We start from the raw sequence: 26,089 nt of genomic DNA, 5'->3' as shown, positions 1-26,089 counted from the left end.
GTCGTGAACTGTAATATCCAAAGCAATTGTAAAGTGTGAGGTAAAAGTCCAAATGCAAAAATATCACTGAGTAGAACTGGGTCTTATGTGCTCATTCTTCAGACTTTCATCTCTGGAAAGCTGCAAAACTAGAAATAATTTTTTATCTGTGATGTAAAGAATGCCAGTTATCCAGTCAGCACAATTGAAGAATTACTTTCTGCTTTTCTTGAATAACTTTGGAAGTAGATCTTTTCTCTAGTACAGCTTTTTTTAGAGGAAGAATTTTTCTTAACCTCAGTGTATAGAGAATCTGTTTCTAATTTGCGTCTAGCTCAGCTTAAGTAAACAGAATCAATTAGTGGCACTCTTTTTATGTAAGAATCATACTTGATACGATAGCAGCAGCGTTTTCCTGAAGTAATTTCCTACGTTGTGCTGAAAGTAATAGTTAGTCTTTATTTGTGCCTAGTATTGCAGCCTTCCTACTCTGTCTAGATACCACCTGAAAGTAGGTTCCTGTTACAGTAACTTTTCAACAGGCCAGTTCTTCTCCGGTACTACTCAAAAGAGTTTTGGCATTGGAGTAGCTGATTACCATGCATGACTATCCTAGAATAAGAAAGGGGAAAAAATTACGCCATTTGTTTGTCACATGCTGAAGTATTTACATTCTTAGATGTCCACTGAAAGAATCCTACTAAAATATGTTATAGGGAGGTTGGGGTATTTCCCCTGCCATGTGTAGTCAAGGAAAAAAGGGTGAATTTTTGAGGTCTTTCAAAAGGAGTGTGTCATTTAATACTTATCTCAAGAGGCCTTCAGTATCTTGTTTCCTTTTACGTAGATAGTGAATTTAGGAATTATATTGTGATGGCAGTTTTGATGACAGTTCTGTTTAAGAAAGCTCACTTCAGAGCAAGCAAAATGCTTTTAAAATCTGTATAAAGAGAAGTAATGTTTTGGTTATGTGTTAAAATGAAGTATATAGAAATCTGTGCAGTGTAGGACTGCTTAAGTTATGACTGTCATATTTCATCCAAAAATAACGTGGTGCCATAACATCTTCAGTGAGTGGTGCATATAATTACTTAAGGTGCAGATTTGTCTCCCTTTGTCATATTTGTCTCTTGTGAGATTTGTTTCAAAACATTGTTTTGAGGACCCGGGCTTATGGGTTGGCAGTCTAGCAGAGAAGGAAGTGTGCTCTACCTGTTAATTTTCTTTGACTAATATTGTGCTCAGCTGTTTTATTAAATAACAAGTTGTATACAGGTCTTGGTCATGTATTATTTCATGGATATACAAGCTGTTCTCTGGGGAATGAGGGGGCTGGAAATTGGTTTGTGGCTTGTTCAGATTGACATATCTATATCTGCTGGCAGGGGAAAGATTTGGCTTCCAGCCTGTACAGGTAAGTGTCTCAAAGTCGGAAAGTTAATGCAGAACACTTTCCTTTTTTTTCTTTTTTAAAAAGCAGACTTTTTATTTTAAACGAGTAGATAGTAGCTGCAGATGGTGAAGTCAACTTGCTGCTAAGTAGTTGTTTGTACCCCTCATTTTCTTCACTGTAGTCTGAGGTTAGCTTTACTGAATGAAGCAAAAGAGGTGCGAGCAGCAGGATTGCGAGCTCTCCGCTATCTAATTCGAGACTCCAGTATTCTGCAGAAGGTCCTGAAGTTGAAAGTGGATTACTTGATAGCCAGGTAATTTTTCTGTTCTTTCTTTTGTAAATTGTACAATTGTAAATCACTTGTTTTTTCACTGTTGAGACAGGTTTTTTAATATCCTCTTACATTCTTGATTTGTAGTTTTATAAAAGCCGTTTTTCTTCAATGTGAATAACATCCTTTAGAAATAGAAGGATAATATATTACACAAGCTAATACAAATAATGATACTATGAGTAATACAAATTTCTGTTTTCAATCATAAATGCCATTAATCATAAATTAATCTGTGGTGTTCTTAGAAGGTTGAAACATCAATAATTTTAATGTCTTAAGTTTTATGGGAGATGTAATTCTTATTATCATCAGGCTTTGGAGCCTCTAGTACAAAAGTAGCTCATGCTCAAGAATTTGTATTTTAACTATAACCCATGATTCAAGAGAAGAGTAGCAACAGGCAAACTAACAATGAGACAATAAGATAAGCATGATAAGTAGATGTAAATGTTAGCATTTCTAGTGCTTCCTTAATTAAAATCTTCTTGGTTTTCAATATACTGATACAGATGTGTGTTTCTGCTTATAAATATATATACATAGTCAGTTTTAGTGTACTGTTTCATCTTTTTGGAGTAAAAGGACTTTTCTGATCCCAGAACACACACAAAACATGTTGATGTGAAACATTACTAATACTTTGTTAGTCTCATTTGAAATGACAAATGTCATTATGCCTTGCCATAGTATATTTGAGAACATTCTAGTGATTTAATTTTAATGAAGATAACTGAAAGAATATAAACCAAAGCTAATTGACCAGTCATAATAGGTATGCTTGCTGAAAGGCAGAATTCTTAAACAATCAATCATAATACTCCTTTTATTCTGTTTATTCAATTTCATAAGTATTAACACAAATTGTTAACAGTTAAGGTGAAAGTTAATGTTGTTTATAAACAAAATGTGTTTTTTTAACTTGTTTTAGGTGCATTGACATACAGCAGAGTAATGAAGTTGAAAGAACACAAGCACTTCGATTAGTCAGAAAGGTAAAACCTAATATATGGTCTTATCAGCTATGCCTGTCAGTCATACTGACTCCTGGTTTTCTTCATCAGCAGTTTTTTTTACACAGTCTTTAATACCATACTTTGATTTGAGAAGAAATTATAGCTGATATTTCAAAAGAGAGAAGGAAGGATAGCACTGACACTTGCTTTGATTTTAATCTCTCACCACTGAGGATCTTGAGTGGGCTAGAAGAATCCTGCTAATTTTCCTTTGATAGATATCAAACTGGACAAGATTTGGGAAAAACTTCTCAAATAATGAATGCAAGGATATAAGAACCATATATTAAGTTTCATCTAATGACTTATATTTGTTGTAAAGTGTGTTTTAAGGATCTGTGAATCAAGGACGGGAGATCTTCTGCCATTTGAGAAATGAGACAAATTGCTAATGCTGGAATAATCAGTTGAGGGAATGTTTCTAGCCTTATTGCTTTGTCTCCATACAGGTTCATGCTATTCATAGTTCTTAGATACACAATGTGATGTAGGTAGTCTGTGGTGGTTACTGTGTGGTGTACCCACAGATTTGAGATGTTTGAAGCTGGTAGCTGTGTTTGCAAGTTCATTTTAGAGAAATTGGTATATACAGCTATATAAGGTATTCTGCCTTTATGCTGGACTTATTGTTTATTGTGCTTATATTCTTCTACTGAGCATCTTGGCAAAAACTACCTCAAGTAAAGTTTTAGGTAGTTGGAAGAGTGGTTCCCCAGGAGCATTGTGTGTTTAATCTGTTTTGTGTGTATATGTATTTTTTTAGCTATATATATATGTTGAAAATATGGAAATGTGATGTGCAATTTCTTCTCGTATAATAAGCTCGCTTGGTTTCTGTCTTGTAGAAGAGATAATATGTTTGATAAACTGTTGCACCAAAAAGTTTTAAAGCTGCAGCACCACCCCCTCACCCCCCAAACTCAAATAAATGAAGAACATTACTATAAAGGAATGGATCCTTGTAGAAGTCACAATTTGTAAAAGTTCTTTGCTAATTTGCTTAAAAAAGAGAGCTTCAATGTGAAGCCAGCATAACTTAAATGAGAAGAGGAATGGAAACAGATTTATAATTGGTTTTATTTGGGTCAGAGCAATGTTCTTATTTTTCTTGGTCTTTTTTTGACTTTTCTTAGTAGATCAAAGACTTCTGTCTTGCTTGAAATATATGAGATGCAGCAAGAGAAGTAACTCCACTAGTTTGATTTCAAGAAATGATCCTGAAAGATAAGCATTTAAAAAAATCATGGAGTGACCACCAGTTCTGGTTTTTCCTCCATCATTGTAGAAGGATGCTGTGCATGGGATGCATGTTCTTTGATGCTGAGAACTATGTTGATGAAAGATGTTTCCCAACACCTTTTGCTACTTAGAACATTCTTTTTTTTTCTTAAAAGACATTGTCAGACTAACAAAAAGCCAACCCACCTGCCTGCCAGTAAAATTAACAACTTTCACATGTCCTATCTGAGTTAAGCATGCATTAGCATAGGGCAGTCAGTACTTGAGAAAGCTCACTCTCACAGGAAATACTGTGGCACACATCCCAAATGGCACATTCCATATTTTCACACTTTCTTTTTGTTACCGTCTCTTGCACTTTTCTAATAGAATCATAGAACAGAATCATAGAATAGTTAGGGCTGGAAAGGACCTTAAGATCATCTAGTTCCAACCCCCCTGCCATGGGCAGGGACACCTCACACTAAACCATGTCATCCAAGGCCTCATCCAACCTGGCCTTGAACACCTCCACGGATGGAGCATTCGCAACTTCCCTGGGCAACCCATTCCAGTGCCTCACCACCCTCTCAGTAAAGAATTTCTTCCTTATATCCAATCTAAACTTCCCCTGTTGAAGTTTGAACCCGTTACCCCTTGTCCTGTCACTACAGTCCCTGATGAATAGTCCCTCCCCAGCATCCTTGTAGGCCCCCTTCAGATACTGGAAGGCTGCTATGAGGTCTCCACACAGCCTTCTCTTCTCCAGGCTGAACAGCCCCAACTTTCTCGGCCTGTCTTCATACAGGAGGTGCTCCACTCCCCTGATCATCCTTGTGGCCCTCCTCTGGACTTGTTCCAACAGTTCCATGTCCTTTTATGTTGAGGACACCAGAACTGCACACAATACTCCAAGTGAGGTCTCAGGAGGGCAGAGTAGAGGGGCAGGATCACGTCCTTCGACCTGCTGGTCACGCTCCTTTTGATGCAGCCCAGGATACAGTTGGCTTTCTTGGCTGCGAGCGCACACTGAAGCCGGCTCATGTTCATTTTCTCATCGACCAACACCCCCAAGTCTTTCTCTGCAGGGCTGCTCTGAATCTCTTCTTTGCCCAATCTGTAGCTGTGCCTGGGATTGCTGCAACCCACGTGTAGGACCTTGTACTTGGCATGGTTAAACTTCATAGGGTTGGCATCAGCCCACCTCACAAGCGTGTCGAGGTCCCTCTGGATGGCATCCCTTCCCTCCACCATATCAACCAAACCACACAGCTTGGTGTCATCTTTCCATCACCCTCAGTATCTTGGACTCAGTGTCTTGATACCAGGATTTCTAAAAGCTTATATAAAGGTCTAGAAGAGGACAGCACATGGCAGATAAAACAGTTAATTCATTTGTGCAGGAGGTGATTTACTGTGAGCCGTGGAAGAGCTGAACTGGGTTCCACCAGCATCACAGAACTATTTTCAGTTTCAAATTCTTGATGCGATTCTTTAACCTTATCTTTGATGGAAAAAAATGCTTACGTTAGGATAGATACAAAACTTCAGAATTAAGATATTTTCACACTTTCTTTTCATAGAGTAGGAAAAAAATCAAAATATAAAACATCCTGTTTAATGAATTTATAAAATGCATGTAATAAATTTCTTTTAAAAATATATGCAGGAAGAGAAAGATAATTTTAAAATTTTTAAATTAAATCTCTGATTGTTTTAAGGTTTTGAGTGCTCACTATCTCTTTGACTGTAGTCGCATCTGTATTTCCTAATAGGAGCTTTACAGTTTAGCAGTGTCTTCAGCCATGAAAAGAAGGGCATAAAGTTGCTTCAGAAATTATTTCTCCATCTAATAGAAGTCAGTAAGACCATTTTTAAAAATAATTTAATACACAGGGGAATGTTTTTATTTTCAAAGCAAGAGTCAGGGTTAGGTACAGTATGAGCCACCTTCTTTCTTCCTCTTCTTTAGAGGAATCTTTAAACAACAAAGGCATACTTATTTCATCATAGCTGCTTGTAAGTAGTCTTGCATCACCTGTCCTTGGTCTTTAGAACTTCATTTCAATACCTAGAGCAGGATAGAAGCAAATGTGAAAGCTTAGTAGAAGTAGATTGGTATGCTCATTTTACTGCTAATTCTTTTTAGTTCGTGGCATTGTAAAAGTGAAAGACTCTGTGGGTGGGGAAAAGTTTGTTTTTTCTTTAGAGTCCTATCTTAAAGCTTCCTGTTTTGTGGGTGACGATATTATATACGACAAGAAGTTTCTCAAAAACACATTTTAAAAATGAACTTGTTAAAGTGTTACAGTGTATTTGCCAAAATGGTTGATCTCTTCTTATTTTGACATACTTTGCAAAGAAGGCAAAACAATTAATCCCCTTTATCTGAACAGATATCTATGAGATACTGAAGGAGCTGTAAAGTGAATATAGGGCAAAACAAGTTTGGAAAAATAATGATAAGCTTGCTTTTGTTGGCAGCAAAAGGGATATTAAACAAAAACTTTGGAAACTAGCTTTAAGTATTTAGATATTTGATGGATTTTTTTATTTATTTATCTTTTTCTTGAAAATTTTTTTATTTTTACATCTCACTTTCATTTATTAGTAGAAAAAAAAAGAAAGTTGCATGGTTTAGTGGGCTATAACACATTACGTTTTTCCCTTTTTAAGCAGTCAGATAACCTACTTCCTCCTTTGTAATACATTTTGATTGGTGATGTTCATGTTCCAGAGTAAAAAGGATATGTATATTTAATTTTCACAAACTGTGAAAAAATGTGAAGAGTTACTCAGCCTTTGCAGTCAAAGCCTCATTTGGGGGAGGGCAAGGAGTTGATGGTATTGGTTGGTTGTTCTGGTGCAGGGCTTTTTTGCCTTTAATGTGTTCACAGAGGTTTGCTCCTGAATCTGGTGTAAATTCTGATCATCTGTTGAGGATTTCCATAATGCAGGACCCTTCAGTAGTCTAAAGGAGCATTGGCTATTACATACATTGTTCTATTTTCTATCAAATTTGTTGCCCTTTTTTTTTTTTAATTGAAGGATTGGTTGCTTTAATTGGACGCAGGTCTTGTTTTCATCTTTGCTTTCAGTTTAATGTGTTTGAAATGTGTGCAGCAATCTAAGGATCTCTGTATGAAACAGCAGATTTTAGTCTTGGCTAATGAAACAGTTGAATAGGTATTGAAGAATCTGCTGTGGTATGACTTAATCTAGGAGAGTTTGTAATCTACTGTGTCATTGTATAGTATTCATTGCCGATAAAGAAATTATTGGAAAAAGAAATATAAAAAAGGTATCCATAGTTCTCACTGCAACAGTCATATTTGTAACCCTTTCCAATTATGAAAATATAATACAAAAATAAAAAAGTGACGCAGGAAGAGAATGGTAAAGTAAATTGACAAAGAATTTCAAGAGCAAAGGAAATAGTTCTGAGGATTAGCCAGGTATAACCAAGTAATAAATGAAGTAGTCTGTCTGGTTGTATCTAGGAAACAGGTTGCTGGTGAATCTGTGAGTACATTTAGAGAAATACTGTGAAGAAACCAGAGGGCTTTTTCTTTCATTTTTGGCAGATGATCACTGTGAATGCATCATTGTTCCCCAGTTCTATTACTAATTCTTTGATAGCAGTTGGAAATGATGGTCTTCAAGAAAGAGACAGAATGGTTCGAGCATGTATAGCCATTATCTGTGAACTAGGTAAGATAACTGAAAGCTAATTAAGAAAAATTTTTATATGGTTGTCATCAATTTTCAAGAGATTCTTTTCTGTGGGTTTGTGTTGAATAGATGATATTCAAATAATTGAGAGTATAATCAGATGTTAAATACTCTTAATGTCAGTTTCATGGATTTTAGTCATTAGTTTGATATAAACTGAAACCACTTTAACTTAAAATCAAAATCTAAGTACCTGAAGATTTCAGGTGCTGTTCTTTCCTTTAAGACTTGCCAATTTTTAGTTTACATTAAAAATATTTCCCTGCTGCAGCTGATGTTTCTAAAGCTAATGGACTGAAAGTAGGGAGAATTCCATCCGTGAAACGCTGACAAATGTACAGGATTTTGGAGAACTACAAAACATCTTCCTTTAATTTTTTTCACAGTGGGTACTGTGGTTTGGTGGCTTTTGGAAGTCAGTGTATATGTCCACCACTTAAAGGCTATCTGGATGGTGGCTTATCCCAGCTCCCTATACTTGTCTGTGGGTGCTGATTTTCAAAGTTTTTTCAAAATCAGTATGAAATAATTTCAGCAGTGTTTCGAAGACAAACTTCTGTTTTAAAGAAATAAATAATCTGTTACTCTTTGGGCTTAGTATAAAATATTTATACTAGAATATAAAAAATACTATAATAATATATACCTTTCACAATCTCAGTTCATTGCTAATGTCAGTCAGTTCCATTAAAAGCTTTACATGTGCCTCAGCAGTGTTCAGGAAGAAAAATACAAATGTACTAAACAGACAAGTTTGTCATATTTAAGCCGTGAAATGTTTTTTTTTCCTACCACTGGTCAAAGTGATGTGTTTTTCTTTATTTAGCACTTCAGAATCCAGAGGTGGTGGCTCTTCGGGGTGGTTTAAGTACCATCTTGAAAAATGTGATTGATTGTCAGCTAAGCAGAATAAATGAGGCTCTCATAACTACAGTTTTGCACCTCATTAATCATCCAAAGACCCGACAGTATGTGCGAGCAGATGTAGAATTAGAGGTGGGTTCAGTTTTACTTATTTAGTGACAGAAATTAAACATTGTATTACTAATGAAAATGTTTAAGTTTAATCTCGGATTTCACCCTCTGTGTTAGTGCAAAATCTTTAAAATACAGTATTTTAGGCTAAGAGCGTAGTGATTTATAAAGCAGGAATAACATGACAGATTGGAGTGGGACTGAGGAAAGGGCAAGACCTGTTTGTATTCTCATGTGAAAGTAATGTATGTAATGTATATCTTTTTTTTTCTCTTTTTTCTTTTTTTTTTTGTTTTGTTTTTGGGTTGTGTTTTGTTTTTTTTTTTTTTTTTTTTTTTTTTTTTTTGTTTAGCGAATTTTAGCTCCTTACACGGATTTTCACTACAGGCATAATCCAGATACAGCAGAAGGACAAGTCAAGTAAGTGCCAGTGCTGCTACTTGTGCTATCAGTTGTGTTCGTGGTACTGAAATTGAACTATTTTTCTTTCCAAAATGAAAATAAAAGCATTGACCTAATACTAAACAAACATTTAACGTTTAAAAGGGCTTGCGTAACCCAGAGAGGAGAAGTTCTGGGGACATGCTTCCTCAAATAGCAGCCTTTCTAGTACCTAAGAAGATGGTGTAGCCTGGGCCCCTCATGGTGGTGAATGGTGGGAGGACAGGAAGCAACTGGGCGAAGTTGAAACAAGAGAGGTTCCAACTTGATATAAGGAGTGAGAAGGTGGGGGGGTGGAATTTTCTGTGGGGCTAGTTAAGTGTTAGAATGGGCTGTGCAGTGAGGTCCTGTAGCCTTGATGCTTGAGAGTTCCTAAAACCCAAGTCTGGAGTGTAGCCTGGTCTGGTGTCATGCTTTAAGTCCAGACAGCAACACAGAACCTTCCAGCCTCTTGGTCACTCCCCCACTTCTTCACCCCCTTGCTCCTGGAGGGATGGGGAGGAGGATCGAAAGAATGTAAACCCCAGGGGTTCGATAACAACAGTCCAGTAACTAAGGTATAGTACAAACCCACAATTAATAACACCGATAATAATAATGATAGGAGAAATAATAAGGGGAAAGAATATAAAACTAAAAGAGGGAAAGGAAAAGAAATTAGTAAACCCAAGTGATGCACCAGTTGCTCACCACCCACCGACCGATACCTAGCCCAAAGCGAGGAGCAGTCTGGGCCTTACAGGTAACTCCCCTCAGTTTGTATACTGAGCATGAAATGCTGAAACCAGGACTTCTGGTCTGATTGCTTATAAGTTCTTTGTCCAGCTTTTGATATTAGAGACCTCCTGAGATTGCTTCCAACTTGAATTATTGAGGTTTTTTTAATTACCAAATGTCATTAGATGCTTAGGTCTGGATAACAAAGTAAGATCCAAATCTTTAGATCCCTAATGTAGACTTCCTGTCAGGGGAGGTGCAGAGTGATTTGTCTGACCACATATGGGTGTTTACTTTGTGATGTTATCCTCCTACCATGGAAACTCCCCTGAAAAAGGGGAGGTAACAAAAATTCTAATCTTTCTCTCTCTGTGTGCTTCTGTACATATTGCATAAATACATATACACACATATATGCATATGTAAACTATCTCTTTCACTCTGGATTTTGTAACCCATCTAAGATCTGTTAACTACTTTTTACTTCCTACATTAGTAACACTGGTTGGTTTTTAGTAAGTAACTGTACTGTGACATTTGCTGTTTTAATGACAGAGAGGACAGAGAAGCACGTTTCCTAGCTAGTAAAATGGGAATAGTGGCAGCATTTCGATCATGGGCAGGTAAGATTTTTTGTTTGTTTGAAGCTGGATGATTAGAAGGGGAATTTTATTTTCTAGTATACAAGAGTGTTTTGAGAGACAGTCTGTCTAATTTGATATGTCTAATTTCTATGAATACGTTCATACAATGCTAGTGATGTGTTTTGGTATTGTAAAATTTGAGGACACATACATAGTTTACTTTGACAAGACACAACTTCCCCACCTCTCATATAGAATGCCTTATAAAGTTGTATCTTGATGGTAGTTCTTGACATCTGCTGAGTGAGAGGGTGTTGGAAGTAGCATCATAAGGTAAGAATTTGCTCTTGAGATCATTCTGCCAGTGCTGCCAGTGTAAATAAGAAATCTTTTTCTGTGTGAGGAGATACTACCAGTTTGGGACTTTTTGTGTAGAAGACACTTCTAAATTGAAAAAGCATTTTTTTTTTTTTTTTTTTTTTTTTTTTTTTTTTTTTTTTTTTTTCTCCTAAATCCTGTTTCTGCACTATTATAATACCTAACATGAAGATACTGCCTTAGGGACTGCTCACTCTTTTAGACAAGATGGTGTCTTGCGGATAAACTTTATCAGTTTATATGATAATTTACCAAAACTTTGAGTAGGATTTTTACAGGCTATACTTCCTAAAGATTCAAACTGTATGGAGAATCTTCTTCATTGTAAGACTATTTGCTGTGTCTTTTAGTGTTCTGAAAATGATCACTAAGCTTCTTTTAATATCCAGGTATCCTTCAGAATTTTTTTGCATGTGTTCTCATTTGTTTGGGGAGGAAGCTTCAGAAGTTTGTGACAAACTTTGAAATTTTAGGAAGCAGTTTCTGATAGTAAGGAAGATGCAGCAACTCTCTTCAGGCACTTTGAACTAATTATATATGCCTGAAACTTCAAGTGGCTGAAGAAACAATTGTCTTGGAATACATTAGTTTCCATGGCACTTTCACTGTTAAACAGTTGCCCTTTTTTATTATGTTGGTGCCTAACATCTTAAGTATTTTTAATACAAAGATGTCCTTATGCTGTTAGTCTTCCCAAAGGACATGCAGCCAAACCAGACTGCAGGGCTTTGATTCTCATTTTGGCTTTTTGGGTGGGTTTTTTTGCATATCTATACTGCTTTTGTTACACTGTTCTGCTTTCCTGATTTCCTAGGCTGTATTATTCTTCAGAGCTGGTGGTTGTTATGTCCTTTATCCTCATAGGCAATCATGTCCTTAGAGATAAAACAGGCGTGCAACAATGACTGCGTGCACCCAAACCTATTTCTGCATTGCATTTGGGATGTGGCCACTACATCCTCTTGCAAAAGACCTTTGAGGTGCATTTTGGAGCACTCTTAAATGTCCTTATTACATACATGGCCATATGTACATGTCTTAAGTTTCTGTGACATGAAGTTTTGAAATTCAGGACTATAGTAGAGTTCATATTAAACACGTCATTAAATTTATATTAGTGAAAATAAATTGGTAGATGATGTTTTCCATTTTTTAGTAATATTTAATGAATAATGGTTTGAGGTTTGTTTATGATCTGTAAGACAAAGTGAATTATTTTTGTTCATTTAAAGTTGCATTTTGGAGAAGTGTTTTTATTTTCTGAATAGCATCTATCTGTACATTTTCATTCTGTGAAGTATGAAGAGAAGTGGTCAAGGAAATGAGCAGGATTACTGTCTTTGCAGCCACATTTTTGATGAAGAGACATATATAAATTGAGGGTAAAGATCAATGTAACCTGTAGGTGTAACATTTAGAAACAGTTTGAAGGTTTTCTCTATTTATGTTGAAATACTAAACTGAGCAAAAATACAGTATGAAAGGACCAAATTATAAGACAGGCTTTGAGGTTTTATGCAAAGTTAAATCTACGATGTTGAAACTGGAAATGAGCATTAGTCATTTAGGAAAAGATGGTTTAAAACTGTGCACAGAGAATGATATTCCAAGTATGTTTAAACTTGCTGCTTAGAATTCATTTATGTTAAAAGGAACTGAATAATTTGGTAGGCTAAGATACACCTTTTGATGGAGAAACTTCTCACAGTTCTGCCAAGATGATTCAGATCTTTCAGGTTTAAGATTCATTCTTTACCAACAATTTTATCTTTTCTTTCTGCCATTTATTTAATAAATGCTGCTTTTGCAGATAAATTAAAAATACTGTGCACAGCAGAAAGGGTAAAATATCTATAGTTTTTAATGAAGAAACAATTCTTTTTAATTGAAGTTTTGTTAAATATTATTTGTTGGAAAGGAGATGGCATGATAAAGGTGAAAATATTTTATGATTGGTAAGTTCTATTATCTGTGCTTGTACTCAAAGTGGAAGTAAAATTCAATGTGTTTAATGTTTTTGGTTTGTGGTTGTGTTGTTTTGGGGTTTTTTTGGTTTGGTTCTTTTTTTTGTGTAGGGATATTATTAAGTATTTAATGTTTTCTAGGTATTATCAGTCTGTGCAAACCTGGAAATTCAGGGATTCAGTCTCTTATTGGGGTACTCTGTATACCGAATATGGAAATACGGGTAGGTGATAAACATTTAGTACTGATGTAGGTATAATATTGGGTGTTCTACTTAAGATATTCTTAAAATTTTAACAATTTAGTGGTTTAAACACAGACTCCACTGAGACCACTATCCTCGAGTTTATTTGATCCCTGACTTTATAATTCCATTATAAAAATCCTGTGAAAAGCACACCCTGTCTGAGAGCAGGGAATGGAGGAGAGAAAAATACATAAATTAATTTTCAGTCTGGTCCCAAGTCAGAGCGTTTCCACAGTAGCTGCAGTTACGAGTTTTGATTAGGAGAAAACTCCAGGAACAACCAACAAAGTTTCAAGTTGACAAGTAGGTATTCTTTATTGCGGCGCCGGAAGACACGGGGGATAGCTCCTCCTAACGTGTATCACTCTATTGCTTTACAGGCCATCCTTATATAGTCACTGGGCATACATGCATATTCATGAGGCTATGTATGAGTTACATCATTTTACAGACAATTGCCTGCATGCATACAAAAATGTGATGGTGGTCTTTGAGTGTCGTTTACTTTTTCTAACAATCTTCATAACTTCTGGCAGTCTTTGTAGCACCAGCTTAATTAACATTACAGACATAGCAATCATTCTGTCCTACTTATCAGTTAGTTTAACTGCTCCCATCCTGGACATCTGCTAGTCTGGATACTCCCCAGTAGATGTTTATACCAGCTTAATGGGTTCATTAACACCAAAAAAACATAGCAATCATTCTGTCCTTCTACTTATCAGTTAGTTTAACTGTGCCCATGGTGGACATCTGCTAGTCCCGGATACTCCCCATCCCCAGGTCCTGTTTTTCTGTTCTGTTTTTCTTACACTTTTTGTACTAAGGTCGTAAGGACCTAGAACTATGTCAACGACCTTCAAGCACCTCAGTTATTTTCCATTACAAAGCCATCAAATTTAAAGTTACTTAGAACTGGTTACATTTTATGCTTTTGTGCCTCCTTGTCTCAGTTTAAAGCGTAATAATCAGAGTTAAATCCAAGATAAATAAAAATGTTGCTTCCCAATTACCAACCAAGAAGTTGATGGTTGCAGCAGTAACTATTCTAAAAAGTCTGTAATCCAAGTAGCTTGAATTTCTATAGAATTCAGTGTGATAAGGCACAATTCTAAAGTAAGCAAGCCTCTTCTCTTACTCTTCAGATTATTTCAGTTTATCAATATAATCATGTTACCAAAAAAAAAAAACCCCACCTGAAACGGTTATACCAATTTTAGCACACTCTAGAAATATCAACTTAGATATTAATAGAGAACAAAAGGACAACTTTTGTAAATCTATTAAATTCTGGGTTTGTTTGGTTTTTTTGGTAGCGAGGTCTGCTTGAAGTTCTCTACGATATATTTCGCCTTCCTCTCCCTGTTAATGCAGAAGAATTTATTGAGGCACTTCTCAGTGTAGGTGAGTATTTAGAAACAGTTCACATAAGAATTTTGTCTACTAAGCCTTTCTACAAGTTTGAACCCTTCACAGTCTCCTCTGTACTGTAAATTATGTCACTATTACCTGTTTCATCAACTAATTCATTGGGTGCTCTGAAGTACTATTTAAAATTCTTTATCAGCTGTTACGTGTTGTAAGTTTGATAAAGATCAGCAGTGGTGCATAATGGAGCATTTACACAAATGACTGTGTAAACATATTACTACAAATTGGACTTACTTGATCTGTTAAAAGAGTTAGGGAATGTTACAAAAAAAGTAACTGAATGGGAGTCTTTTCTATACATTGTGTGTGTGCTAGCCATTTCCACTGCACTTAAGCAGACTTTTCCTAGGGCAAGTGTATGCTTTTCCATGTCTTTGTATTGAGCAGAGTTAGTCTTTTATCTTTAGAATTACTCCATTCTAAACCCAAGAGCATCCTCTGCTTTCTTTCACAGTGCAGAAGTATGAGCCCTAAAGAAGCAAGTTTCAGACTGTAGCGTTCCAGCAATTCTCCGAACTAGTTGATTATAAAAGTTTAATCCTTATTCCGCATTTATAAGTAAATATATTGGTCTGTGTTGCAAACTTGCTACTTTGCATTATATGGATGTACATTTTCAATTTTTTGATGTAGCAGTGTTTTATGTTAAACAAGTTTAATGTGTTTATGATTTGGAAATGTCATTATTGTGATTAACACGTGTATACAGTCTTTGTCGTAGCTTTGAAGTTAGCTTTACTTTGTTCAGGAGTATCTATTAGACAACTTCCTAGAGATCCCTTCTGACAAAATTTTGTATAATTTAAAACCTTAATTTTTTATTTTTAGTTTTTATTTTTTGCCAGAACTGTTATTTGCGTACTGATAACCATTAAAATAACACTATGAAATCCTGTGTTATAATTACAATTGTCCATACTGTCCTAGATCCAAGCAGGTTTCAGGACTGTTGGAGACTTTCTGACGGCTTTGTAGCTGCTGAAGCTAAAACTGTATTACCCCATCGAGCCAGGTCAAGGTGAGTGTTTAATGAGCTTACTGTAAACCCTTGTTTCTGTTTTGTGGTGGTGGTAACAAAATATTTGTTGTTTTTTCTTGCAGACACAATAAGAAACTAACTTTCTAAACTGTTTCCATACTTTTTTTCTCCTTAGGCCTGATCTCATGGATAATTATTTGGCTTTAGTGCTTTCAGCTTTTATTACCAATGGACTTCTAGAGGTAACTGATGACTTTTGAATAGATGCTTCCTGCTCTTTACCTATAAATATTTAAATAAAGTGTTATACATTAAGTGTTGTAATAATTCTTTAACTTTTTGAAGGGTCTGGTTGAAGTGATCACAAGTAGTGATGACCATGTGTCTGTTAGAGCAACTATCCTTTTAGGAGAACTTTTGCACATGGTAAGTAAAACTTGTGCTGAGAATAACTAGTAATAGTAGCTAGTTGCAAATAATGTATTTCCAACTATAGCTTTGAATTTGTGTTATGAATTTAGAACATCTATTTTTCATCAGAATAATGGGTTAATCTATACTACATATTTTGGCACTTCATACATCAAAACCAGGAAGACTGGTTGGAAAGTATTCAAAGTGCTACAGACTCTGCTCCAAGGATAATCCTCAGCTCCCAGACTCTCACCAATACACTTCCTTGCCTCATTAGCCAGTTGTATTTTAAGATGGAGTCCTGCAAACTTGTCCATCAGTTGCTGTGTCTGGGAAGAGGACTTTCTGATTTTTGCTTTCCTCAGAATGATGATAAATGAAAAGTTTTCTTTACGTTCAGCTTGGTATGTCCAGGACACTTGATATTACTCATTCAGGCAACTACAATTTGGCAGAGTGCTCTGTTAGCACTGCTATGGGTAGCCCATGCTATAGAGAAGGCAAGCAGACCTTACTTACTTTGCGCTGCTTCCCTCAACCTAACGTACGTTTTACAGTAGCTTTTCTCTCTTAATTTAAACTATTCTAGTATAGAGATGATATTACTGTTTTCGTATATGCTCCAGTGCTATCTTTCAGCTTCACAAGGAGCTGTTAGTAATGTGTGAAGTAATATGATTTACCATTCTTGCAAAACAGTTCTTTTGTTTCATCCTCTCTTGATGGCAAGAGCAGCATATGCAGCAGAGCACTTCTTGATGACTTTTCTTGCAGTTATTTGGAAAAAAAAAGTTGAAAAAAACCCTACTTTTTAAGAGATTGTAAGATTGCAAAATACAACTTTTGCAAAAATTTGAATATAAGTTACCAGACGTAGTCTGCAAATTCAGACTATCGACTCATTTCAGTGATGGTTAATGGTCCAAAAAAGAATGGGTTATTACCTCAGTGGTTTACAACATCTCAGCTCAGCAGCATGGGTCACGATTACAACAAATCTGTCCTTTAGCCTCTTTAGTAATATTTCTTTAAATAATTGGTGAAAATTTCTGAAGTATTCAGTCAGCCATGTAGTTTAAAAAGAGGAATTTGTAATAACTGTATGCCATATTTCTGTTACTGACATTTGAGTATGCTGCAAAGCACAGGTATTTTTTGGCTTTCTGAAGAGACAGTTCATTAGTCAGAGAGAATTGTTTATTAAAATGCTTAACAAATGTGTGTGCTTCTGTTTAGTTTAGGAGATTGAAGTAATTTCTTTATTTTCATTGTTTTATTTCCAAAAATACTTGCCTATGTTTTCCAAAACAAAGGCAATTCAGTGTCTGGTAACTTAGGATGTTAATTTAGTTAATGAGTTGGGGTTTTTTGTTTGTTTTGTTTTGTTGAGTTTTTTTGTGCAGAAAGTTTTTAATGGAAATCATCAGCTTAAATTGTGTTTCTGGTTTTAAGTATCTTTGTACTTTAATACACATGACATCAGGATATGTGATGCTTTGCATGTTTTTGCATGTTAACACTTAAATAAATTAGAAGGCTCTGAAATCCAAAATTGTTTTAAGCCATTAGTGAAAGTATTGTGAAAAGTGGTAGATTCTTCAAATGTTGATCCTAAACAGATGGCTTGAAAATGTTGTAATAAGTTACTCTAACTGGTCTTTTGTTGTTTTTAGGCAAACACAATTCTTCCTCATTCTCACAGCCATCACCTGCACTGCTTACCAACACTAATGAACATGGCAGCATCTTTTGACATCATGAAAGAGAAAAGACTGTAAGAATTCTAAGTTCCACTTAAATAAAATTATTTACATCTTCTTTTCCTTCTACAGATGAGTGAAAACCTACAAGTTTTCTGGTAGCTGAAACCTTTACTATCTTTATTTAAAAGCAAACAAAAGCATGTGTATATAAATGCTGCCTGATGTACTTGCATTTGTTTGTAAAGACAGTTTAATTTAAATGGTTATTTTTTGGGGGGAGGATTTCTAACATTAAATTATAGGAAATGTCTTTGTTAATTACTCATGCCATTCCAGGTCTCCCTTGTCACATCACTGTGCTGATAAATGTATCATAATTTTCTATTTTATTGTTCATTGTGTTGTCAGCAATAAATTACAAACTCTTTCTGAAATACTACTGTGAAATAAATGCTGTTTGTAGAGTGATTCAAAGAAACTTGGTGCTTTTCTGCTCTTTAGTTTTGAAAGTTTCTGATAGGTCAGTAGAAGATTTTGATAGGTGATAACACAGTTATTTTTCAAAAAAGGCATAGCTGAAACTCCACAGATTTCCCTCGAGCAAAGTTGTGGATCAGAGGAAGGATGAAGAGCAGATGGGACACATTTCTGGATTACCTGCATTTTTTTTGTTGCATTTTGACATTTGTAGACATACCTGATAGAGTAGTGAGACTTCCTGGTTTTGTTGAAAGAAAGTGATTTTGTAGAAGTAAATTTTTTGGTTTTTTTTTTTTTTTATTTGGGGTGACACCTTGGTTTTGGTCAACACTGTGTTGTTTCATACTGTGGAAATTCGTAAGCCCTGTTATGAGTTAAGTTTAAATAATTTGGATAAGTGACCAAATCCAAAAGTACTTTTATTTGAAAATAATAGAAATAATAATAAAGTAAACTCCCCTATGAGAATTTTTATTTACAAGGAAGAAAGGTAGACTTACCTCCTCATTTTAGACTTCCTTATTTTATTTTGCTCAGCAGTTTTCTTTTCTGCTACCACTGCTTTGTAATTACTGTTTCTGTCCTTGTCAACTGCTGTTTCTATTGCTACTTATCTTTTCCTGGAAAACTTCTTACATGCTGTTGCTGACTTATTTAGATATAAAGAACAGAAATACTGCTTATACTCCTGCCACCCTCTAAGGAAAAAAGGAAAAAAAAAAAAAGTGGGGCAGGCAAAACTCATAAACAACAGAATTTACAAGTATTACATTGTTAGGTGAAGTTGAAACTACCTCACTCAACTCTTTACTGCAGAATGTTGTTCTACTGTGGCATCTCACTATACTTTAAGCTTTACGATATCTTCTGTGAAGTGTGATAGATTCCTCACTAATAGAAATTCTGAAAGATAATTTTCTGTATAATTTCAGTACAAGACTGATGCCTATGGGTGTAAGAAAACTTGTATTAAGAAAATTATTTTCTTCTTGTTTGCTTCAGATTGTTGGTTGGTTCTTTCATGGGCTATGTTTATTTATTCAAGATACAGCAGTGGTGTGCTGTTGGATAACAATTGCCAAATACTGATCATAGGGTATTTTTCCTATTAGAAGAGCGAGTGCCGCACTCAACTGCTTGAAACGTTTTCATGAGATGAAGAAAAGAGGACCCAAACCTTACAGCCTCCATTTAGATCACATTATTCAGAAAGCTATCTCAACACACCAGAAAAGGGATCAGTACCGTGTGCAGAAAGACATCTTTATTCTAAAGGTATTACCGATTTTTCCAAACTGAATTTCACTTCGTATTTTGGACGCTTAGATCCTGCCCCCCAAGCTTCACTCTGGTTTAATTCAGAGTCATTTGCATGATTTCTTTGTAGTATTTTATTTATTTAATTTGTTGTGTTAGGTACTTGTGGATACTATATTGTATTTCTAGAAATTGAGGAGTGAAATTACACCAAGGTTTGATGCCTTTTGGGACCAATTGTGATCTCTTGCTATTAGATTATAGCCATGCAGTTTACTTTCAAACGTAAACTACTATGAAGCATACCCCTTTTAATGATTGTTGCATGACTGGTAAGTATGTCATGTGACAAGACTGAAAAAAATGGTGCAGGGAAACTTGCTGGAGTTTTTTCATGTCTGTATTCCAGGATACAGAAGAAGCGCTTGTAATGAATCTTCGAGACAGCCAAGTTCTCAATCATAAAGAGAATCTTGACTGGAATTGGAATTTAATAGGGACCATACTGAAGGTACGCTTAAAAAGGGTGTGATATTAGTTGTACAAAATTGATTGAAAGAAGTCTGCATTTCACATACGAGCTTTGACTTTCTAACATTAACTCCATATGCAATCTCCTAAGTTTTAAACTAATACAAATATTCTTATATAATAGAGTTTATTATAAAATTAACTTGTTTTTATAAAATAAAAATAGGGAGGGCATTATCTGGAATATATTTAATGCACAGCTTTTAAACACAATACTTTCTGAGTGGGTACTCAGTACAGTTTTCAAATCTAAATAGCTCCTGTCATTCTGTGGATCAAAGACATTTGTTGTTACCTCAAGTAACATTTTCTTATTGTCTTCTTTACTGTGTTTTTATAAAGATAATCAAAGGACAATCAAGAGTTAATGGTGACAATCATAATATTATATTAAAACAGTAAAAACCCTAAATATTTGTTAATTATTTATCATTCCTCTTTTTCTCAACCCCTGAGACTTGAGAGAGCAAGAATCTGTCTTGTATAACGACCTGAATATGTATATTAAAGTAGCTTTGCTCCACCAAATTTCACTTTTCAGAGGCTTTTAACTGCAGTTTAGTGGATTACTACAGATCTATGACGATTAATCAGATCTTTTTTTTTTTTTTTTTTTACTTTTGATTCAGTATTAAAGATATGAACGGACTTTTTCAGAATCTTACTCCTAATTAATCAGAGGAATACTTGGACTATGGAAGCTTTATGTAGTTGACAACTAAGGTGTTAGGGTTTTTTTACGTGAAATTTAAGTCAAGCTGCTAGTTTCCATGCTGTCTCAGACCTCTCCAGCAGTAGATTTTCTAGTGTCCTGTCAAACTGTTGCTAATGTCTCAAAATCAGGGGCTTCTGTGTTTTAGAATAAGGAATTTGTGTGTTTTCTGGTTTAACTCTAACCATTTCTGTTTCTGTTAAAATGCACACGAGCATAAGCTAAGATAATGTTATCAGAGTGGTCCATATTTAGTCTTCAAATGAGAAGGATCCAGATTCCAGTGTTTGTACATGGCTATCTCATGCGGATCTTCTTATCTCTGTCGCAGACTGTGGACAGCTGTGGAGCATCAGCTTTCTAACAACCCCACTACTTGCATCTTGTGGTCCTTTACTGCTTCTTTTACTTGCTGAGCTTGCTGTCTAAGCTGCTAAAAGAGCAGCAAAAGTGGCAGTGGTCAGTATGGAGGAATTGTAACTTTGTCATTGACAGTAGAGCTTCATACTTTATCTGGCACTGTTACTAGTGTAGTCAGTTCTATGAATCATTAAGTTATGCGTTTTATGTCTCTAAGGAAGTGTATCAGGTAGGAAAGAAGAATGGTTTGTGAAGGTTTTCTCCATCTGTTCTATGAAGATACTTACTAGTAGCAACAAAAGTAGATCTGAAGCGACAGAGACAACAGATGGCTGTAAAACCAGAGGAAAATATAATAGAAAGAATGGGTCCAGGAAGGAGTATTATGGCTTCGTGTGATCCTTCTTAAAACATTCATGAAATATCAGCAGAAGAGTTTAAATACCATTTTAATAAGCAGTATTTAAGTGAATTGTAACAGAATAGTGATTATTTTAAAACAAGTAATAATGAAACTACTACAAAAAATTATTTCTCTATCATGCAGATCAGTTTTTTTATTTGCAGAGAAGAAACTGAAAAAGCTTTTCTTCATTAGCTTTTCATAGTTTGCTGGTTTCATTAGAAGTGGGGCCATATACACATTGCATGTGATTGACATTCCCTGTCCTTCTCTAGAAAAAAAAAGGTAGTTATTAGGGCAGGAAGTGTGGGTTTGTGAATAAAATAAGGGGATTTTATAGGTAACATTAGGTGCAAGAAAACTTACACTTCTATTTATTACATAAATATAACTTTAATAGTAATGACAAAATTTGAGTGACTAATCAAGGACTGATGTACAAGTTTCATATAATGATATATTTGCTGTTTTTCTAGTGGCCAAATGTAAACCTAAGGAACTATAAAGACGAACAATTACACAGGTATGTAAAAATTAGCCTTCCTTTGCAGAGAGAAATTTGGAAAAACTGGGTTTTAATATTGCAGTAAACTGTTCTTGCATATCAAACTTGTAAAACTTAATCTCTAGATAAGGAGCAAACTAGCAAATTAACATAATAAGGTTGCAGGATTTGCTTTAAATAGGACTTTAAGCTTCAGTAGTTTCTTCTCCATGCACAGATACTTTATATGTTTGTTCCTTAACAAGAATCATACCAGCTTTACAAACACCTGTTTTCATTTTAAACCCTGAAGTATTACCTCTTTGATATTTAATATATTACTGTTTAATGTCAACACGTGACAAATTTTGACACAATAGGTCTACAATTGTACATTCATGTAGTTCAGCTTTCATCAAAAACTAAAAGGAAGTTATTTCTAGTTGCTCTTAATGGCAAGGAAAGCATCAGTGATTTGGAGAAAATAAAGTACAGCTCTGGTTCCTTTCATATCTGTTGGCATTTAGGCATTTTTATTACTTTTGTGCATGTATGGTAATAGTGTTACTATAATTAGTGCTTGAATGTGCCTTTTAACATGAATTTCAGAAATTTATTTGATGAAATTACTTTGGAGACTAATTCTGTTCTGTAGGCATGGAAAGCTGCTTCTGCTACTTTTGTGAAATTCCAGATATTTTTGATAGGGATGTGTTCATTTTATAGAAATATAGTTAATGCAGTGTGTGTCTACACATGTACATGGAAATACATACATATATATACATTTGACTATGCACATACAGGCACACATATAAATGTGTTAATATGTATAACATATTTATTGCTAGTAGTCCAGAATAAAATAGACTTCATTTGACAAAATTTGAAGAAGCCCTCAGATTGCCTTTATAATTCATCTTGTGTTTGGAGTTGGGATAGTGGCTTACTCTCACTTTTTTACCAAAGGCTCAGTGCTCTATTTAAGTTTTCTTAATGTTCAACATACCTACCTTCAGACAGAACATTCTGTGTTATTTTTAAGCACAAGTGTGTGTTTATTTTTTGACAAAGAATTGATATGGGGAAGCTCTCTGCTGAAGATTTCTGCAATGCAGAACTCAAGCTATATATACCATGATCTCAAAAAGTCTGAGTCTGCATGTGCAATCACTATGTTATTCCACAGAAATGCTAAAGTGAGCTGAATGAAAATACTCTTGCAGAACAAATACGGCCTTTTCGTGGCAGAACTCAAAAATGTATTTTTCACAGTAGCATTAACTAAAGTAGCTGAAGAAAATTCATGTCACAAATTCTTGTTTTGGTCTTTTTAAGTGAAGATAGTATAGTCTTTGAAACTCCACCACAGGCTAAACTGCAGCAAAGTAAATTACAAGCATGGGAAGAAGGAAGCTGTGGGTTCTAAGAATGTAGAGATTTTTAGTTCCTTTGCTTATTTTAAATCATGGCATGGAAAACCCTTCATAATGTGTAGTACAGTTGCATCTCTGAAGGTGTATCTGTATAGTCTCATTACTGCTACCTGCTACTCTTTTTAATAGCATTTGAAAATGTATTTCCAATAAACTAATTTAGTGATAATGTAACTTTTCTACCAGCATCATTCTGTACTGTGAGCCTGTCCTTGTCATACTGCAAAACAGCTATCTTTTCTTACTTTCCATAGGTTTGTAAGGAGATTGTTATATTTTTACAAGCCTAGCAGTAAACTGTATGCCAACCTGGATCTGGAGTATGCAAAGGCTAAGCAGCTCACTGTGGTGGGTTGTCAGTTTACTGAATTTCTTCTTGAATCAGAAGAGGTAAGAAATTTTCAGCTCTTTAGAATGAGTAGTGCTGCTGTATGCCACTTAAGAGGAAAAAACTCAATTTTAGTGAAGACTTCTGTAGACTTTGGATGTTAAAAATAAAATAGACAATGTAATTAAGAAGCATAACTTAAGATCCATCCCTGGTGGTCAGTGTTCAAGGCAAGGTTGGACAGAGCCTTGAGTGGCATGGTTTAGTGTGAGCTGTCCCTGCCCATAGCAGGAGGGTTAGAAGTAGATGATCTTAAGACCCTTTCCAACCCTAACTATTCTATGGTTCTATGATTCTATCTTAAATTACCCAGATGAGACACTGAGGAAGATGATTGTGTATAAGTAGAAGTTATTAAATTATATTTATTAAATATAATAAATATATTATATAATATATTTAATAATAAAGAAATATAATATTATTATATTATAATAATATTATAATATATTATATATTATAATATATTATATATTATATTATATATTGTATTATATATTATATATTATTAAATATAATGAATATATATTTATAAATAATATATAATTAAATATTATTAAATACAGCTACTTTAAATGCAACTTAGGCTTTGGAGTTCTTTTAATTTTTGCTACGTATATCCTTCCTTTCTCTACCTCCTTTCTTCTTGTGTGCTAAAAAATTTTTATGCCTCAGGTCACAGCAATATGTCGTTGAACAGTCATTTCCCTGGAAAGAATAGAATTGCTCCTGAAATGTCTCCAAGCATAAGCCCTTTTATTTGCCTTGAACCTTTTTCTTTAGTCTGAATTGTGTTTTCCAGTCAGCCGTTCTGTTTTGTATCTGCATTGTGTTTGTACGTTTTAAGAAAATGAAAATAATGGATTTTAATAACGAGACACCAAGTTCTAGTAAATAGCTTCTTCTTTATTAGGATGGACAAGGTTACCTGGAGGACTTGGTTAAAGATATTGTACATTGGCTTAACTCTTCATCAGGAATGAAACCTGAGCGTAGTCTTCAAAATAATGGGTTACTGAATACCCTTAGCCAGCACTACTTCCTGTTTTTTGGTACTCTTTCTTGTCACCCGCATGGAGTGAAAATGCTTGAAAAATGCAATGTATTTCAGTGGTGAGTGTTTTTATTCTCTTTAAACTGTGCTTATGGGTATGATGAAAATTATAACCTGCAGGGGCACCACCATCTGTAAAGCTGAAAAATAAAGATCCCCAGTTGGAGTGGGGAGGGATGCCTTGGTTTTGTTTTTTTTTGTGCGGGTTGTTTTGTTTGTTTGTTTGTTTGTTTGTTGGGGGGTGTTAGTGGTGTTGTTTTGGGGTGGGATTTTTTTTAGGGGGGAGGGGAGTGTGTTCATTTGTTTGGGTTTTGTTAAGGAGGAGTCTTTTAGGCTGCCATTACTGACAGATTTTGTGAATCTGTCATGAAATTCCACGTCTATCTGACAGAAATCAGTATCAAGAAGGATGATACTCTACTGAAAAGATGGGGGGAGGAGGGGAAACAAAACCAAACAAATCAGCAAAACCCACACACCACTGAAAACTGGCAGGTATCATACTCTTTGTGAAATGCCATGATGCATGTTGTACCCCAAATTCAGACTAGTATCTTTGAGTGAAGCTGTGAAGTTAAAATTTTGTTAAGGTCCAAATAAACTAAGGCCTATTGATGTACTCTGGGGTTTTTTTAAATTGTTTTCAATGATTATTAGAATGCAATTTTTTCTACTAGTGTAAGAAAACCTAGTTTACAGTAAAATCTAGACAGTTAATAGCACTAACCTTATGACAAGCTAGAATAGTGGGGAATGTTTTACAATGAGGAATTGCTCACAGAGCTTCATGAACACTATTTTTCCTGCTCAAAGTCACTAATTAAAGAATGCTGACAAAATTATTAGTGAACAGTTATAAAAAAATATTCATTTGGGGGTTTTCCCCTTTGCAGTTCAGTGCATTGTCTGCTCCCCATTTGACTCTCACAGATGTAACAGGTTAGAGTTAACTTCATTTCCTATGAGAACTTACTTTGTATTATGCATAGAAATTAAAGTCTAATTCAAAGTACTTAAGTTTAACTTCATGACTGAAATAAGTCAGTTTGAGTGGGTTCAAAGACTAAATTTTTTTTTATTCTCTCTCTCCGTTTCCACTTCCTCTCCCCCCAGTCTTCTTAATCTTTGTTCTTTGAAGAACCAGGATCACTTGTTAAAACTGACCGTTTCTAGTTTGGATTACAGCAGAGATGGGTTAGCAAGAGTCATCCTTTCTAAAATCCTGACAGCAGCTACTGATGTAAGTCTGATTCTACTTATGTGCCAGCATTATTTGCCACTAGATGTTTATTTTGTTATTCAAGGTGTATGACTTGATTTTTAAGCTGTTATATATCCAAAAAGGTTTTTATTTTTGTGTTCAGAGAAATGAAACTCCTGCTCATGCAGCTTTTCAGTTTGCTGTGAACTTCACACCATACATTGTATTTGTGTTTAAGGAATTCAGCCATTCAAACAGGGACTCAGAGCCCATTGTATGT

General features: G+C 35.1%; 1 protein-coding gene across 6 annotated transcripts in view; it reads left to right on the top strand.

Annotated features, from left to right (window-relative positions):
• RICTOR (RPTOR independent companion of MTOR complex 2) overlaps nucleotides 1–26,089 on the top strand; it is an 83,550-nt gene that overhangs the window by 32,252 nt on the left and 25,209 nt on the right. For 4 of the 6 annotated variants that reach the window (XM_080638690.1, XM_080638689.1, XM_080638687.1 and 1 more), the window contains 18 exons: nucleotides 1,554–1,685; nucleotides 2,635–2,698; nucleotides 7,522–7,648; nucleotides 8,496–8,665; nucleotides 8,997–9,064; nucleotides 10,358–10,425; nucleotides 12,870–12,952; nucleotides 14,293–14,380; nucleotides 15,335–15,425; nucleotides 15,562–15,628; nucleotides 15,732–15,812; nucleotides 17,474–17,574; nucleotides 19,096–19,258; nucleotides 19,650–19,751; nucleotides 21,723–21,769; nucleotides 23,421–23,556; nucleotides 24,468–24,667; nucleotides 25,722–25,848. In XM_080638690.1, coding sequence (XP_080494816.1) covers nucleotides 1,554–1,685; nucleotides 2,635–2,698; nucleotides 7,522–7,648; nucleotides 8,496–8,665; nucleotides 8,997–9,064; nucleotides 10,358–10,425; nucleotides 12,870–12,952; nucleotides 14,293–14,380; nucleotides 15,335–15,425; nucleotides 15,562–15,628; nucleotides 15,732–15,812; nucleotides 17,474–17,574; nucleotides 19,096–19,258; nucleotides 19,650–19,751; nucleotides 21,723–21,769; nucleotides 23,421–23,556; nucleotides 24,468–24,667; nucleotides 25,722–25,848 — 1,915 coding nt within the window. Of the gene's footprint in view, nucleotides 1–1,553; nucleotides 1,686–2,634; nucleotides 2,699–7,521; nucleotides 7,649–8,495; nucleotides 8,666–8,996; nucleotides 9,065–10,357; nucleotides 10,426–12,869; nucleotides 12,953–14,292; nucleotides 14,381–15,334; nucleotides 15,426–15,561; nucleotides 15,629–15,731; nucleotides 15,813–17,473; nucleotides 17,575–19,095; nucleotides 19,259–19,649; nucleotides 19,752–21,722; nucleotides 21,770–23,420; nucleotides 23,557–24,467; nucleotides 24,668–25,721; nucleotides 25,849–26,089 lie in introns of those variants that run through there. The other 2 variants (XM_080638688.1, XM_080638692.1) reach the window with 2 other exon arrangements.

Source organism: Psittacula echo (assembly GCF_963264785.1).
Source record: "Psittacula echo genome assembly, chromosome: Z".
In the NCBI taxonomy this organism is placed as follows: Eukaryota; Metazoa; Chordata; class Aves; order Psittaciformes; family Psittacidae; genus Psittacula; species Psittacula echo.
The sequence above is the reverse complement of the archived record's forward strand: the minus strand, read 5'-3'. Positions and strand labels throughout refer to the sequence as shown.